Source organism: Eulemur rufifrons, chromosome 16, assembly GCF_041146395.1.
Source record: "Eulemur rufifrons isolate Redbay chromosome 16, OSU_ERuf_1, whole genome shotgun sequence".
NCBI lineage: Eukaryota > Metazoa > Chordata > Mammalia > Primates > Lemuridae > Eulemur > Eulemur rufifrons.
In genome coordinates this window covers 12,303,892-12,321,205 of record NC_090998.1, presented here as the reverse complement: position 1 = coordinate 12,321,205, position 17,314 = coordinate 12,303,892, and the positions used below count along the sequence as shown (strand labels likewise).

At 42.7% G+C, this 17,314-nt stretch overlaps 1 protein-coding gene across 2 annotated transcripts; it reads left to right on the top strand.

Annotated features, from left to right (window-relative positions):
- Positions 1–386: 386 nt before the first annotated feature.
- Positions 387–16,549, top strand: MANSC1 (MANSC domain containing 1). 2 transcript variants are annotated; one of them, XM_069490450.1, is made up of 5 exons: positions 387–522; positions 5,352–5,490; positions 5,593–5,674; positions 9,627–9,767; positions 15,409–16,549. In XM_069490450.1, the coding sequence occupies exons 2-5, from the start codon at positions 5,452–5,454 to the stop codon at positions 16,332–16,334; spliced, it is 1,188 nt and encodes a 395-aa protein (XP_069346551.1). In that variant the 5' UTR covers positions 387–522; positions 5,352–5,451; the 3' UTR covers positions 16,335–16,549. The 2 variants fall into 2 exon arrangements, with proteins under 2 accessions (XP_069346551.1, XP_069346550.1); XM_069490449.1 differs by having other exon boundaries at positions 5,352–5,674.
- The last annotated feature ends 765 nt before the right edge of the window (positions 16,550–17,314 follow it).

Below are 17,314 nucleotides of genomic sequence, written 5' to 3'. Positions count from 1 at the left end.
ACAAGGAGACGAGGAAACAGGGATGAGGGGTAGACTTTTCACTGTATGCAGTTTGGTACAGTTGACTTTTCCTCCACGTGTATTTGCGCGGGCTCCGGCCTCCGAGGCGACAAGGCGCAGCTGCAGACCCTCGGGGCTACAGGCAGGCTGGCACCCGCGCCGCCTCCAGCGCGCACGGCCTGGGGTCCGCGCAGTGGGGACTCGGCGCCGGGGCCGGGTGCCCGGAGCCTCCGCGGGAAGAGGCTCGCAGCTCTCGCAGGTGCCCGGGGGACCGCGCTGGATGTTGCTGGGAAGCAGCTCCGGGTTGCAGGGCAGGAATGTGCCCTTCCCCCGCGGCAAACTTTCAGTCGCCGCAACGGAAGCAGGAACTTGCTAACCACAACACCCGTCGGGCGCGTGCGGGAGCTGCCGAGCATCCCCCGCAGTCCTCACCGAGACCCTCACGCGGATCGCCGGTCCTTCCCGCAAGCGCGGCGGAGCTGTCCTCGCACCAGAGAGGCCCCGGGGTCCCCTCGCCGCCAGGTAAGGGCATCTCCGCCCTCCCCCCAGGCCGGCCGCAGGCAGCGTCCCCACCTGCAGAGAGAGCAGCCCCCTCCTTTCCAGGGGGCCGAGGCTCCTCCACCCATGCCAGAGGACCCCGAGGACCAGGCTGGGGCGAATAAGGGCTGACCAGGATCTTTGTGTCGCTGCAGTATTCCAAAGGGGATCTCCCGGCAGGCTCAGAGCACCTGCCATAAATGGCACCGCCTCCGCGCCCAGAAGGAGAGGCAGAAGAATAATTCAGTGAGCAACGTATGTTTCCTCAAAGGAAGGGAAAAATCTTCCATATTTTCTTGTATGGTTTGTTTCCTGTATTCATTATTGAACCTGCTAATTGTCTCATACCCTGTAGGGCGTGTGTATGTACAGTTATGAGCATCTTGATAAGTTACAGTATGCTGTGAGTAAAACGATTTCCAGTATTTGAAATAGTTACGTACTAGTAAGTTTTAGCGACACTTAATAAGCAGGCAATAAAGCTCAGGTGCGTCCTCTCCCTCACACCTGTATGCTTTTCCCGCCATCTTTCAACAAGATTCAACTTGACTTTAGACCCTTAAGGCCTGAATAATAATAGACTAGAAGATTTCATTAACCTGATTAATTGCTGAATATCTTTAATGAGATTAAACTCTTCAGTATTTCTTGCAGTCCAGGGCTGTCAAGATGCTGCATACTGAAAACACAGCTTCCTCCCTTGCCCCTGGCATTGTTGAGGTTTCTTTTCAAGAGCTTGAAAAGAGACTACATCAGAATCCATTGAAAGTAAAGTATTGGCCTGGATTTTCTCTTTTGTGTCCCTAAGACTGGAAGAGAGGCTTGTAAAATGTGGTGGCATAATCCGTAACTTGTGCCAGGATTCTTAACCTGGATTGTCCATGGTACCAAGGTGTCTGTGGATAGAATTTATGAAGCCTGTGAACTAGGGTGGAAAAATTTATTTCACCAATCTAACAGAAATGTTAGCATTTCCTTTGAGAGGAATGTAGGCAAAAGCCATAGTAATAGTATTAATAGCAGTAGCTGTGATTTGCCACCAGTAGAAATCCCAGATATTTTATATCGTGTTACTTGTTGCACATACCTTGAAGTATTATTTATACTCAACACTACTTCAAAATCATGGCAGTTACTAGACACACCACTTGTTATTCAATAGGTTAATAAAGAAGTACATATTATATCACACAACTTTTTAAAAATCGTAACTAAAAATGAGCATGGAGGAAGGAAGTAGCAAAAAAAATTTTTTTAACTGAAAATGGGGATAATAGTGAGACCTATCTCATTAAGATCCTTGAAAGGATTAAATGATATATGTAAAGTGCTTAGCATAGAAACTGGCATGTGAGAAACAGTAAATGTTACTTGCTATTTTACCTTCCTATATACAGAAGTTGGACATAACAGTTAAAAAGGAAGATATTAGACTGGTGTTCCATTACCATACACTGGTTTTGTTTTGCTTTTCACTTTTTTTATTTTTATTTTGTTGTGTTTTACTAACTAAAGTCCATCGTTCGCGTAGGGTTCACTGTGTGTGTCTTACAGTTCTATGGGTTTTGACAAATGTACAATAACATATATCTACCACTGCAGAATTATACAGATACAGAATAGTTCCACTGCCCTGAAAATCACCTGTGCTCCGCCTATTCATTCTTCTCCCCTCATCTCCTGGTAACCACTGATCTTTTTACTGCATCTGTGGTTTGGCTTTTCCAGAATGTCATATGGTTGTAATCATACATGTTCAGACTGGCTTCTTTCACTTAGAAACATGCAATTAGGATTCTTCCATGTTTTTTTCATGGCTTTATAGTTCCTTTATTTTTATTGCTGAATAAGAGTCCATTGTATAGGCATATCTCATTTTGTTTATTCACCTATGAAGGGACATCTTGGTTGCTTTTCATCTTTGGCAACTATGAATAAAACTACTATAAACATTCTTGTGCAGATTTTTGTGTGGACATAAGTTTTCAACTCATTTGGGTAAATACATAGGAGGACAATTGCTGAATTATGTGGTAAGACTATAGTTAGCTTTGTAAGAAATTGCCAAACTTCTTCCAAAGTGGCTATAACATTTTGCATTCTCACCAACAATGAATGAGAGTTCCTGTTGCTCCATATCCTTGTCAGCACTTGGGACTGTCAGTTTTTTGGATTTTAGTCATTCTAATAAGTGTGTAGTGACATCTCATTGTTTGAATTTGCAGTTCCTTAAAGACATATGATGTTGAGCACATTTTCACATCCTTGTTTTTCATCTGTATATCTTCTTTGGTAAGGTGTCTGTTCAGATCTTTTGCCCACTTTTTGAGGTTTTTTTGTTATTGTTGAGTTTTAAGAGTTCTTTGGATATTTTAGATACCAGTGTTTTGTCATATTTTGTTTTACGACTATTTCCTCCAAATTTGGTTTTTCATTTTCTTAACAGGGTCTTTTGTAGAGCAGAAGTCTTGTTTTGTTTTGTTTGTTTCTGAGACAGGGTCTTGCTCTGTCACCCAGGCTAAAGTGCAGTGGCATCATCATAGTTTACTGCAACCTCATGCTCCTGGGCTTAAGCAGTCCTCCTGCCTCGGCCTCTTGAGTAACTGGGACTACAGGTGTGTGCCACCATGTCCAGCTAATTTTTCTATTTTTTGTAGAGACAAGGTCTGGCTGTGTTGTTCAGTCTGGTCTTGAACTTCTGGCCTCAAGCAACCCTCCTGCCTCAGCCTACCAAAGTGGTAGGATTATGGACATGAGCCACCTCACCTGTCCTTAGAGCAGAAGTTTTCTTTGTTGTTTGTTTGTTTTTGAGACAGAGTCTTGCTCTGTCGCCCAGGCTAGAGTACCGTGGCGTCAGCCTAGCTCGCAGCAACCTCAAACTCCTGGACTCAAGCAATTCTCCTGCCTCAGCCTCCCCAGTAGCTGGGACCACAAGTGCATGTCACCATGCCCAGCTAATTTTTTTTTCTATTTTTAGAAGACACAGAGTCTTGCTTTTGTTCAGGCTGTTCTCAAACTAATGACCTCAAGTGATCCTCCTGCCTCAGCCTCCCAGAGTGCTAGAATTACAGGCATGAGCCACCATGTCTGGGCAGAAGTTTTTAATTTTAGTAAAGTCCAACATCAATTTTTTATTTAATGCATTGTGCTTTTGGTGTTGTATTACTATTTTAAAACTCATCACCTAATTTAAGGTCACAAAGATTTTCTCCTGTTATCTTCTAGGAATTTTATAGTTTGTCTAACATCAAACTATAGGTCTGTGATCCATTTTGAGTTCATATTTGTGAAAAGTATAAGGTCTGTGTCTAGATTTATTTTTTGCATATGAATGTGCAGTTTCTCCAGCACCATTTTTGAAAAAATTGTCCTTTCTCCATTGAATTTCCTTTGCTCTTTTGTCAAAGATCAGTTGGCTATATTTGTGTGGGTCTATTTTTGGGCTTACTATTCCATTCCATTGATTTATTTGTCTATTTTGCCAGTACCTCACTTTTTTGATTACTGTAGCTTTATAGTCAATATTGAAGTCAGGTAGTGTCAGTCCTCCAACTTTGTTCTTCTTCATTATTATATTGATTATTCTAGGTCTTTTTGCATTTCCACATAAACTTTAAACTCAGTTTGTTGATATCCATGAATAACTTGCTAAGATTTTTGATTGGGACTGTGTTGAATCTATAGATCAAGTTAGGAAGAACTGATATCTTAAAAATATTGAGTCTTCCTGTCCATGAACATGGAATATCTCTCCTTTTATTTAGATCATCTTTGATTTCTTTCATCAGAGTTTTGTAGGCACATTTTAAAAACTGTTTCAATAATTATATTTCAGTATAACTAGCTTCCTTTGAATGCCTATATATTTCACTGTATGCATTTTAAAACAGAGCTCTCAGAAGAGATCCTGAACTTCTTCAGGTTATCCAAAGGTGTTCATGACAGAAAGATTAAAGAAGCAGTAATTCTACATTAAGCTATCATTCAGTGAACAATTTGTATTCTGGAAATGTGGAGGTGGGTGGTGAGAATAGTTTCTGGTATTGCCTTGCCAGTTTAACATTTATTTTTCCTAAAAGAACCAGCTTACTGGTGGAGTTGGCATTATACATAGTGTGACTTTTGTGTTTTTAAGGACATCAGAAAGAACAACTGCCCCTAAACTTTCCCTCAGCCAAGCCAGAATATTCCCCGTGCTGACTGGCTAATTTCTAGAATTAGATTATTGTAGTTACCTGCCTCTGGTTTAATATTTAAGGAGAGGCAGCAGTAAGAAAGCCTGCCTCAGTTTCCTCATTATAAAATGAGGAAAATAATAGCTTTTTTGCAGGACTGGCATAAGGATTAAAGAGGGTAATATATGTAAATTGCTTAGCCTATTAAATACCATTCCGTAGCTTATTTAAAATGCTAATTGTTATTACTGAGAAAGGAAGTATGTTCCAACGCATTATCACTGCTTCATCAATGACTAGAAATTTGTATCCTCTCTCCTCCTGGTTAGAAGAGGCAAGAAGAGGAAGGATTCTAGAACTCAGAGGCAGGCCTGCTGTTCATACCTCTTCCTTCATAGGCACTGTCAGCGTTTAAGCATTGATGAGATAGTACACTTGTTTGTGCTTATTAATTCTTTGCCAAGTTTTTAATGTAAGGTTGTCTCAAATCTACTAAAAATGAAACAAATAAAAAATGCTTGTTTATTTCTGTCTAAATCATGCATGGATCCTTTTCATTGACCAGATGGAAATGAAATGTTTCTTCCCTGGTGTGTTAAAAGAAACAAACTCATTGATGATTCTCTATTTTTATTCTAGGGAGAAACTCCTTCATCTGTGCAGTCTTCTCCATGCAAACTACGACCAGAGGAAGGATCATCCTTGACCTTTGAAGACCAAGACTAAACTGAAATTTAAAATGTTCTTCAGAGGAGACGGGAGCTTGACTTACGCTTTGGTGGTAATTTGTTTCCTGACGCTAAGGCTGTCTGCCAGTCAGAAGTGCCTCACCGAGAGTCTAGAAGATGTTATCATTGACATCCAGTCATCTCTTTCGAAGGGAATCAGAGGCAATGAGCCCATACATACATTAACTCAAGAAGACTGCATTGATTCCTGCTGTTCAACAAAAAGCATCTCAGGTAAATAATAGTTCCCTGGCGGTCCTTCGTTCCACGTGTGTTGTGACTTAAGTAGCTGGTGGATGCGGCTGAAGAGTTTACACCGGTGATTCTCAATGGGGGAGAAATTCTGGGTGACAAAATCGCTGGCGAATTTGCTACAAGTGTGCCCTCCCCTCCCCGAAGCTGAATAAGGTTATTGATGAGTGTGTATATATAACCCTGAGGTGACTGGGTAGAAAATTGGTTGAGAACCCCTGGTGTTATGTCCTAACTGGCATCTAGAATATTGAAAAAAATTCTGTTTAGATGCTTAGGTGCCATCATTATGGAGTATTGGAATACAGTGTGACAATTACAAAGAACATGTAAATAGAGAAAGAGGGTTGAGGCAAAAAGTAAAATTGTAAACCTATCCCATGGGAAAATCAGCATTTCACTTTTAAGTGGAAGCACAAAACCTCCACTTCGTCTCCCTCCCTGGAGCTGGCGGCATAGTGTGAGTCAGGAAGGCACGGATCACTAGGTCATTGCAGCTTCCAGAACTCTAAAGGGACAGGGGAGTGTTCAGTCTGACCCATGACACAAAAGGAAACTGAGGCCTAGAGGTTAGAACCATGCCTTTGCATATTTCAGGCTTTAAATCTGCAAACTGAAATAGAGAATACCAAATATCTGAGTAAAACTGTGGTTGTTTTTTAGTTTTAATTGTGACCCTGGCCTAATTCTCTGAATGAAAAAAACTAAATGTATTGAGCACCTAACGTCATACTGGGGGCTAGAGATAAAATAATGAATAAGATGAAGTAGGCCTTCCATCAAGGAGCATGAAAGGCTAGTTAACATTGGACCAGTGACTCTTAGTTGATTTCTGTTAGCCAACTAAGTCAGATGTTTACTCTTAGATCTTTACTTCATTTTTTTGTGGTATAATAATATTGTAATAATAATAAATAATACAATAATATATTAACAGTATATTTGTATATAGACATATTTGATCTTTGTCCCTGGTTCCTGGCACAGAGCTCCTGAAACCTTGGAATTTCCTGAGTGGTAGGAGCATGTCTTTTGTTATTGTTAATAACAAGCCCTTTTCAACCATACTTGAGTTTGTGCTAATGAGGCTACTCTGGACAGGCCCCTAGCTTCTGGGTGGGTGCTGCTCACCAGAAAGACCACGTCTTTTTTTTTTTTAATTAATTAATTAATTTTCTTGAGACAGAGTCTCACTCTGTTGCTCAGGCTGGAGTCCAGTGATGTGATCATAGTTCATTACAGCCTTGAATTCCTGGGCTCAAGCGATCCTCCTGCCTCAGCCTCTTGAGTAGGCGAGACTACAGGCGCACACCACCATGCCCCGCTAATTTTTTAATTTTTTATAAAGATGAGGTCTCACTATGTTGACAGCGATCCTCCTGCCTCAGCCTCCCAAAGTGCTGAGATTACGGGTGTGAGGCATTGTGCCCGGCCTCAAGATCAAACCTTGGTTAGAAGCTTGGAACTTTCAACCCCATTCCCTGACCTCAGGGGAGGGGCTGGAGATTGAGTTCCATCACAGTGGCCCAGGACTTAATCAATCATGCTCATATAATGAGACCTCCACAGAAACCCCTAAATGATGGGCTTCAGGGAGCTTCCAAGTTGATGAACTCATCCATGTGTAAGGAGGGTGGCACACCCCAATTCCACAGGGACAGATTACTTGAGACGCTATGGGCCTCTGCATCTGGCTATTCATTTATATCCTTCATAATAAGCTGTAACAGTAAGTATAGCATTTTTCCTTAGTTCTGTTAGTTGTTTTAGCAAGTTATCAAATCTGAGGGGTGGGATTGTGGGAACCCCTAAGTTTATAGTCAAGTCCGACAAAAATGTGGGTAACAGGGAGATCTGATGCTTGCTACTGGCTTCTGAAGTGAAGGCAGTCTGATGGGACTGAGCCCTTAAACCTGTCAAATCTGGTGCTAATTCCAGATAGTTAATGTCAGAAATGAATTGTAGGATGTCCGGTTATTGTTGGAGAATTGGAGAACTAGAAAAGACACCACATACTTGGTATCAGGGTGAAAAATTCCTTCGGTGCTCTCAAATTGAGCAGTCTGCTTTTGGACACTGTTTATGGAGGTAATTTATAGAAATTACAGAGATTTCATTTAAATTTCTAGTTTTTCTTTGAATGTTGACATCAACATTTATGTGAAATAGAAACATCACCTGCAAACAGGACTGAGTGCTGGAAGTGTGGGTGTTTCCTGCCAACAATGAAACCCTGCATTTCTCCTCAATTCCACGAAATCAGGGTTTGCTGCTTTATTCTACGAGCAAAAGTCCTGTTACTGCTTTACTAGAAGCAAAGGTACCTGTGTATCTCAGTTACTGGATCTCAAACTTTTCCCTCACTTCTTGAGCAATGTTTTTTAACTGTTTAGGGTGTAAAAGGCACTTTGATAATTTGATAATAGCCATGGGCTCAAAAATACACATAAACACAAAGAGCACACAATTTTGCATACAATTTGGGGGCATATGGACTCTCCCCTTTACCTAAGTGCCAGAGAGAATGGTATCATAGGGCACACTGGTCCATGCCTGTATTCCCACCTACTCAGGAGGTTAAGTGGGAGGATCACTTGAGCCCAGGACTTCAAGTCCAGCCTGGGCAACATAGTGAGACGCTGTCTCTAAAAAAGAAAGAAAAAAAGAAAAGAGTACCTCTTCTATGACTTGGGTAGTAGAAAGATGACGTGATAAAACCCCTGCAGAGGCTAACTAAATCTTCTTTCCCATCCAGGGAGCCAAAGTTGATCCCTAGCCATTGCCTGACTTGCAGTGGTGGTGGTGATGGTTTGCAAAGCACGTGTTTTTAATAAGTAGCCTGTACACCCCTTACCCTTCAGCCTGGCCAGGAGTATGCTGATCCCTCAAAGATATGAGACTGTGCCAGATTGAAGACAACCAACTCTAGGCTGTGATGAATAGAGAGAATAATGTCTGCTGGACAGAAGAAGAGGAGAAAAAGAAGCCAGAAATGAAAGTTAAAGAGTGAAAAGTGAGGAAGGAAGGAAAATAGAAAAGCAAAAATGATATGGCAAGAGGGAAAACTGGATGAAAACCCAAAAGAAGAATGGTACTGACAAAAATAAAAGGATAGACTTTATATTCTGCTCAGATCCTTTGTGGAAGGAGACACGATATCTGTGATGATTAACTTACTGACTCCACCCAAGAAAGCCAGATTCATGGCTTTATAGTATCTGAGATGCCTTCAGAATATAAGAGATACACAAAATCATTAGAGTTAGACCATTTCGTGAGAACCAACTCAGTTGTGAGTTGTATAAAGATTGCAGTAAGTGTTTCTATGTATATTTGCGTGGACATTTTAGCAAACAGAAGGCTTATTTCTATAGAATTCAAGGTATCATTAAATACTGATTTTGCCAAAGACTATCTTAACTCAGATTTTTTTTTTTTTTTTTTGAGACAGAGTCTTGTTCTGATGCCTGGTCTAGAGTGTAGTGACATCAGCATAGCTCATTGCAACCTCAAACTCCTGGGCTCAAGCAATCCTTCTGCCTCAGCCTCCTAAGTAGCTGGGACCACAGGTGCACACCACCAAATCTGACTAATTTTTCTATTTTTTTGTAGAGACAGAGTCTTGCTATGTTGCTCAAGGTTAGTTGTGGACTCCTGCCCTCAGGTGATCCTCCTTGGCCTCCCAAAGTGCTAGGATTACAGGCGTGAGCTCCTGCACCTGACCTTAACTCAGATTTTTAAATCCAGTATCTTTTTAAATTGCTGTAAGCGACTAAACTAAGGAAAAGGAAGTGACTCAGTGGTCAGCAAGTGAGCGAACAAAATGAACAAAGGTGTTTGTGTTGGACACCAGGGTAAATGAAGTCCTTCCTGCTTGCCCTACTCTTTAGACAATTCAATTTCAAAATCGTGCTTACAAAACCTTTCATTGCAGGGGACAAGGCATGTAACTTGATGATCTTCGACACTCGAAAAACAACTGGACAACCCAACTGCTACCTGTTTTTCTGTCCCAGTGAGGAAGCCTGTCCACTGAAACCAGCAAAAGGACTTATGAGTTACAGGATAATTAGAGGTAATAAAAGCATTGCTCATTTTCTTTTGTAATTGGAATTATTTAAGGATATGGTTTATGTGAAAGATTTTCTACAAAAAAGTCTTAGTAAAACTACCAAAAGGGATCACAAATATTGAGACATGCCAGAAAAATCTCATGATTTGAAATTCAATTTATTAAACCAAAATCTACTTCCCGATGAAAAGCATGATGGTATTGTTTTGTTTCTGTTTTTGCCTTCATAAGATAATAGGTACACAGACCTTTTAGGAAACTTTTTTTTTTTTTTTTGAGACAGAGTCTCACTCTGTCACCAGGGCTAGAGTGCAGTGGTGTAGACATAGCTCACTGCAACTTTAAATTCCTGGGCTTAAGGAATCCTCCTACCCCAGCTTCCTGAGTAGCTGGAACTACAGGCCGGCGCCACCACACATGGCTAATTTTTCTATATTTAGTAGAGACAGGGCGTCCCGTTCTTGCTCAGGCTGGTCTGGAACTCCTGGCCTCAAATGATCCTCCTGCCTCAGCCTTCCAGAGTGCTAGGAGTACAGGCGTGAGCCAACACACCTGGCCTATGAAACATGTTTGAAGCACCTCTTTAGAACAGTGTCTGCAAAGCTGAATAAGTATATAGGTCTCCAGGGGACTGTTTTGAAAGGGTTAAGACCCATGTTAATATATAAAATTCTAATGTATTGTTATTAAGTTCCTATTATTTTATAATCACATTATCTGAAATCAAACTCACTGGATTTTATTGTCTAGACCTAGAAAGAAATTCATGCAAGAAATATTTCTAAACGTCTACCATGTGCCAGATTCTGTGAAAAACACTGGAAATACAGTCTCTATATTCATAGAACTTACTAGTTCAGAATACAGAAAATAAACAGCTAAAGAAATTAATATTACTTGAATATGTCTTGCTGAGATTTGGGCTTGTTAATTTTTCAGGTTGAAATGCTTTCAGCATCAAATTTTCTTTAACTTTTAGAAAGTTTTTTTTTTTTTACCATTCTACCCTTGCTTGTTAATATTCCATTTGTTCATTTATTCAGTAAATAAGTATTATTTAGCATCTTCTATGTGCCAAGCACTTTTTACATCTTAAGGATGCAATGCTAAACATGAAAAACAAGATCTCACTTCTGGAACTTATGTTTTAGGGGAGAGAGACGATAACTATAATAAAAATCAAGAAAAATGTAGTCACAAGTGCTATGCAGAGAAGTGAAACAGGACAATGTAAGAGATAATCACTGAGTGGACCCCCTCAATTAGGTGATCAGAGATCAGGTGTAAAGAGGTGACCCCTAAACTGAGATCTGAACAGCGAGGAGCCAGATGTAAGGAGATCAGTGGGGGGAGAGTGGGGGGCAATCCTCAGGCAGAATGGTTTGGAGTGTTTGGAGAACACTCCAATCCCAGCAGGCTGATGCATCCCATTGGGAAACGCAGAGTGATATGCAAAGGCCAGGAGGGCCAGATCACACACAGCTTTGTAAGCCACAGGGAGGAGTTTTTATTTTAGGTATGTGGTGGGAAGCTGTTGGAAGTTTTGTTTTTTTTTTTTTTTTTTTGAGACAGAGTCTCACTTTGTTGCCCAGGCTAGAGTGAGTGCCATGGCGTCAGCCTAGCTCACAGCAACCTCAAACTCCTTGGCTCAAGCGATCCTCCTGCCTCAGCCTCCCGAGTAGCTGGGACTACAGGCATGCGCCACCATGCCCGGCTAATTTTTTTCTATATATATATATTTAGTTGTCCATATAATTTCTATTTTTAGTAGAGACGGGGTCTCGCTCTTGCTCAGGCTGGTCTCGAACTCCTGACCTTGAGTGATCCACCCGCCTCGGCCTCCCAGAGTGCTAGGATTACAGGCGTGAGCCACCGCGCCCGGCCGATGTTGGAAGTTTTGAAGCAGGCATGTTATGTGGTTTTTTTAAAGGTGATTTCTCAAAGCTCACTGTGACTGGCCTCTTGGGAATGGACAGTGTCACAGCAGCAAAGGGGAAATGGAAACACTGGCTGTGGGGTGGGGGTGGGGGTGGTGAGGCCCACCTGAGAGACCAGGGAGGTGGAGAGAGGGATGGAGTATGGGCCATTCCAGAGGAAGAGTCGACAGGACCTGCTGGTGGCATGGATATGGAGGACTAGGAAAAGAGAAGTGTCAAGGCTGAGTCCTAGGTTGGCTTTTTTTATTGTTTGTTTTTGAGACAAGTTCTCACTCCATTGCCCAGCCTGGAGTGCAGTGACGTCATCATAGCCCACTGCAGCCTGGAACTCCTAGGCTCAAGTAATCCTCCTGCCTCAGCTTCCAGAGCAGCTGGGGCTACAGGCACATGCCATCATGCCTGGCTCATTTTTAATTGATTTATTTTTTGTAGAGACGGAGTCTCGCTGTATTGTCCAGGCTGGTTTTGAACTCCTGTCCTCAAGCAGTCCTCCTGCCTCCCCCTCCCAAAGTGCTAGGATTAAAGGTGTGAGCCACCATGCCTGGGCTGAGTCCAAGTTTTTGAGCTGAATGTCTAGATGGATGGTGGAACCATTTACTGCATTGGGGATAATTTGAGGAGAAGCAGTTTTAGGGTTGGGAGAAGTGGAATCACGGCTTCTCTCTAAACTATATTAAGTGTGAGGTACTTTGGGGGATGACGCTGCCCAGGGCGCTTGAGCACCGACACTGCTTTGTCCCCTGGGTGAGGCTGTGTCTGAATGTTGTTCATGAACCAGGGAAACCTGTTGTATCAAACACCTCCTTAAAAAGGAACGTGTAGCACCGATTATCTGTGTAAATAATCTGTTGGTGGGATGTGATGATAGAAATTATAGTTGAACTTGTTTTCTAATTTTTCTGACACTTTTGTAGTGTTGTTGCTTTTATAATGTATAAAAGAGGAGGTATGTGGTAAATGTCGTCACCAATGGAAATGGGAGAAAAGGGAGCTCGCATGTGTATAAATCTTTCAAGCGGGAAGGGAATGGAGTTAGAATCAAAAACAATTCTTGCGGCAGCCACCAGGGGCCGCCATCAGCCCAGAGCAGGTTGATGGCTGCCTTAGCGCAACGTGGCACCAACCCTGGACATAACGCGCACAGAACTGTTTACATCGACAGGGTATGCACAAGTTGTGTTTGCAGTTCTCTCTGTGAATCCGCCCATGATGATGGATTGAGATTACCCCATTAAAAACGAATTATCTGCTTCCTGTTTGAAGTGAAATCAAATATAGATGTCTAGTGGCTTGTTTCCAGAGGAACTCTGTTTCCTATAACCCCTTGACTAATATTTACAGACTGAAAGTTGAAAGATGAGAGCAGACTCTGTTCGTTCTATAAAACCATTGTAACTTGGCATTGTTTAATCTTTTTTTTTTTTTTTTTTTGCAGCTTTATGGCATGTCATTTTTACCAAAGACTGGAAGGAGAATTGAGAAACAATAAATTGGGAGTCTTTTGCTTAGCTGGGATCCACGTAGCTGTCAGTCCCTCATTTTTTGACTCAGTGAAGTTGCTTGAAAGTAACTCAAAAGAGGAGTTGAGGGCACAGGGCTGTGTTCTCGCTCCCTTTGTGGCTCCTCTGCGTGACCGAGGGCGAGCACCGCGCCCCCGTGGCAAACCTCAGTGGGTGCGTGCCCGGAGCAGGTGTGAGGACCCACTTGTGGTTCTGGGATCTTTGCCAGTAGAGGAATCTTATCAAGAAATGGGACCAGCTCTAGCTTTGTTTTATTTATGACCTTGAGAAAGAAAACAGCCGTTTTGGTCCTTCTTATCAATGGCGGTGTTTGAGTTTTGATTTCACACACGTCACAGAGCATTTAATTAGTCTTTTTTTTTTTAACTTTAAAATGAGATATATGGAGTTTTGTTTTTTAAAATATCTGATCCTACCTAAAAATATAGGTGCTGTTTATGTCATGGTGATGCTATGAATGTGATAATATCTTTATTAAAAACTCTGTTCTTAGGCATTAATGGAGGAAAAAGGAACTTTGGGCATCCAAATTCTATGTTAGAGTAGAATATTATATCCTTGAGCGGGTGTCTGCCAACTTTTTCTTTCAAGTGCCAAATAATATCTCAGGCTTTTCCAGCCAGTATTTTAGGCTTTGTGGGCCATTTACAATCCCTGGTACCTGCTCACCTCTGTCCTTATAGTACGAAAGCAGCCGTAGACACTATGTAAACAAAGGAACATTGCTGTGTGCTGATAAAACTTTATTTATGGACACAGAAATTTGACTTTCATATACTTTTCATTGTCACAAAATGGTATTCTTCTTTTGATTATTTTTTTTTTTTTTCACCCATTTAAAAACGTAGAAACCATTCTTAGCTTGCAAGCCTTGCAAGGACAGGTGGCAGGCCAGAGTTTTCCATCAGGCCATAGTTTGCTGACCCCTGTCCTGAATGCGTTAGTCAGTGACTGTTCTAAAGGACCTCTTAGAGGTGTGAGGCTTAGAGAGTAGTCACAGGATGTCACAAATCCACGTTGCCTCTGGATGCTTGTTGGGAGAGAGGAGAGTGAGGTCTAGGTTAGCAGCTGGCATGGAGGCAGGCTGGGACAGAAAAGGGACAAGGAGTGAGAGAGCGAACCGGTAAATGCTAGGGCATTCCTCTGCTGCCTTCCTTGTGTTTTCTGCAGTTCCAGTCTAAGCGAAAGGCTTAGCCAAGCAGCAGAGTATCACAGAGCAATTCAAGTGATCATTCCCTGCCCTTGACTGCTTGAGCAAGCCTTTCCAGTTTGAGCTGTAATAAGTGGGGTACGTGACTAAGAGCAAAATCTGAAGCTTTCTCAAGCAGAGGCAGGATCTGAGGCTGGTTCCTCCTCAGCAGGACTCAGCCCTGTGTGGTTTTCTGCTCTTTATGTCTGCAGCGTGTGGCCTCATGATTTCAAATATTGGTCCCATCGTCCTCATAACCTAAGACATTGGCTCTAAAATTCTAACCTTTGAAAGTGAAAATGAAATCTCCCACACAGCCTCCCCAGCTCTGACGCAGCGCTGGAATAATACATCCCCGTGTTTTGGTGGGAAAGTGTCCTCAACCCTCTGCCGCTGCCTCAGCATCCCGGCCCCCTCTGCCGCCCCCCTGTCAGAGGCGCATCACAGGGACTCTGCCCCCTCCTGACTCCATTGCCTCTTCCCACGGCTGCCACACACCCTTCCTGCCCGCCGCATGCCCCGGCTGTGAAGTCTCTCCTGGTGACGCTTGCAGCCCCAGTTGTCACCTCAGTCTCAGTTGACGTGTCCTGCGGGGGCTCGTACCTCACACCTGCGTTCGCCTGGCCACTCCTCTGCTGCCCACGCCACGCACTCAGCCAGCTGTCCGCCCTGGCCGTGGCCCCTCAACCCTCCCCTCTTCCTAAGACTCAGCTTCTCTACTGTGCAACTCCCACCTTTTCCTTAATTTGTCGGATCCTCCTCCACCCGTGTCTCTTCTGCCCGTCCGCTAGAAATAAACCCCACGGCATCTGGTGGAGAGGCGATGCTATCAGATTCTCATTTAGCAATTTGTCTTTTTCCATTTGGTACGTGTTTCAAGGAAATATCAAGTATCCACAGTTTGGGGACCTATTGAACAAGGTGATAGGTTTGTGTTTTTTAACCTATCTTAGCATGGAGCGAGTTACGCCTTCCTTTTATTTTCTATACCTTTCTAGATATTCCACCTTTGACCGGAACTGACTTGCCCAGCCAAGAGTTGGCCCAGGAAGGTTCTCCGTCACGTGGCCGGTCTTCACAAGCCATCCCTTCCACACCGCCTCCTGTGCTGGGCTATTCAAAACCCGCTGACGACTCACAGGGACATGCCTTTTCTCAGACGTTTGGATCCTCAGATCACTTGGAGAAAGTATTCAAGATTGACCAAGCAAGTACCCAGGTCCCTGTTTATAAAGAAAAAACTCATCCTCAGAGTTTGCAGTTTTCATCAGCAAAAGAAATAGCTCATCGGCTGCCTGAAAAGGTGACTTCATTCCCAACTCCAGCGGCTGCCGTTTCTCTACACACCTCGGCTCCTCCGAAGCCAGAAGTTCTCGCACCCACCACTGCTTCACCTTCCAGGACCTCTCAGCCACCGCTGGCCACCACAGCTCCTCCTGTGACCACTGTCACCGCTCAGGGCCCCTTGGCTCTCATTTCTGCAGTTTCTACTCTGGCCGCGGTTGCACCCCAAGCAATGGCTACGACGGCGGTTCCGACTACCATCGCTCAGGCACCTGCAGACTTGAAAGGCACCCCAGAAGCGGTTCCCTTTAGAGAAATCTCCAACCTAACTTTGAGCGCAGAGGGTGTACGTAATACTGCCACACTTTCTTTGTCACATGTGGAGTCCTCTGCTACGAATCACAGTGCCTCCGGGGAAAGGGGGAAGGCCAGTCCCGGCAGTTCCTCGCTGAGCAGTGTCCCCCCAAACCAATATGAGCTTCCATTTGAAAAGTGGCTTCTCATTGGGACCCTGGTCTTTGGCGTTCTGTTCCTGGTGATAGGTCTCGTCCTCTTGGGAAGAATGCTCTCAGAATCCCTCCGCAGGAAACGTTACTCGAGACTTGATTATTTGATCAATGGGATCTATGTTGACCTCTAAGGATGAAACTAAATGTCTCTTAATTCATTTAGTAACTATCATGGAAGCCAAGTGCAGTGAGTTTCTGTTGACTTGCTAATCTTAGCAGGAGGTTGTATTTTGAAAACAAATATGCCCCCTTCTACTTTCTTTATGTTTGTGTTTTGAGGCCGAGGGAAGGGAACTAAATTAGGCAATTTAGATGATCTGTTCCTAAAATATTAGCTGAAAACAAAGCTCTACCTAAAGTAATAAAGTATAATTGCCATATAAATCTGAAAATTTGACTGTCTTTATGCAAAGAAAAAAGGCTAGGACATCTAGGTTCCAATTCATTAATATCTTTGGTTCCATATAAAATCAACTGTTTATGATATTAGTTCTAATGAATTCCCTTTTCTTTTTATATGAATTCCAATAAAACTTATTCCAGATGTATTTTCTTCCAGTTAAAGATTTGAATAAATCTTTTGTTACTCAGTAATGTTCTCGAAAGTGGCTCATCCAGCTGGACAACTTTCAATTTATTTCCACCAGCAAAATGATTAAATGATGAAAATATGTGTTCCAAGTCAAAATGACAGGCCCCCCTTTTCCCATCAGTGAGCGAAGAGCTTCCTTTGGGAGAATTCTAGCAGAGTATTAGGCTACATGGAGACAGTGGTAAGTCAGTTCTGATAAATGGCCAAATCCACTTTGGTGCTGTTCTAGTTAAATTCTATTTTTTAAACATTATAGACATTTTCCAAACTTGTACTAAGTTAAAAACGCATCAATGGTCCTTGTAAATCCTTATCTAAACTTGAACAGCAGTCAGTTTCAGCTTTATTTGGAATGACATTGGAAATGACATGCAGCACTTAGATTAGTACGCTGTAATTTTTATTGGTTAGTTATTGAAATTTCTGAGACAGGCTTTGAATAAAGACAGTTTCCAGACACGTTACCGGCAGGGTAACAAAGAGTCCAGAAGTCTGCCTGGATCAGTTTCACACCTCACC

Bases quoted from the DNA above. Each gene is read 5' to 3' on its own strand.
- MANSC1 (XM_069490449.1), top strand. From the start codon at position 5,452: ATGTTCTTCAGAGGAGACGGGAGCTTGACTTACGCTTTGGTGGTAATT. The intron at 5,675-9,626 runs GTAAATAATAGT...CTTTCATTGCAG, and splicing joins TTCAACAAAAAGCATCTCAG to GGGACAAGGCATGTAACTTG. The intron at 9,768-15,408 runs GTAATAAAAGCA...ATACCTTTCTAG, and splicing joins GAGTTACAGGATAATTAGAG to ATATTCCACCTTTGACCGGA.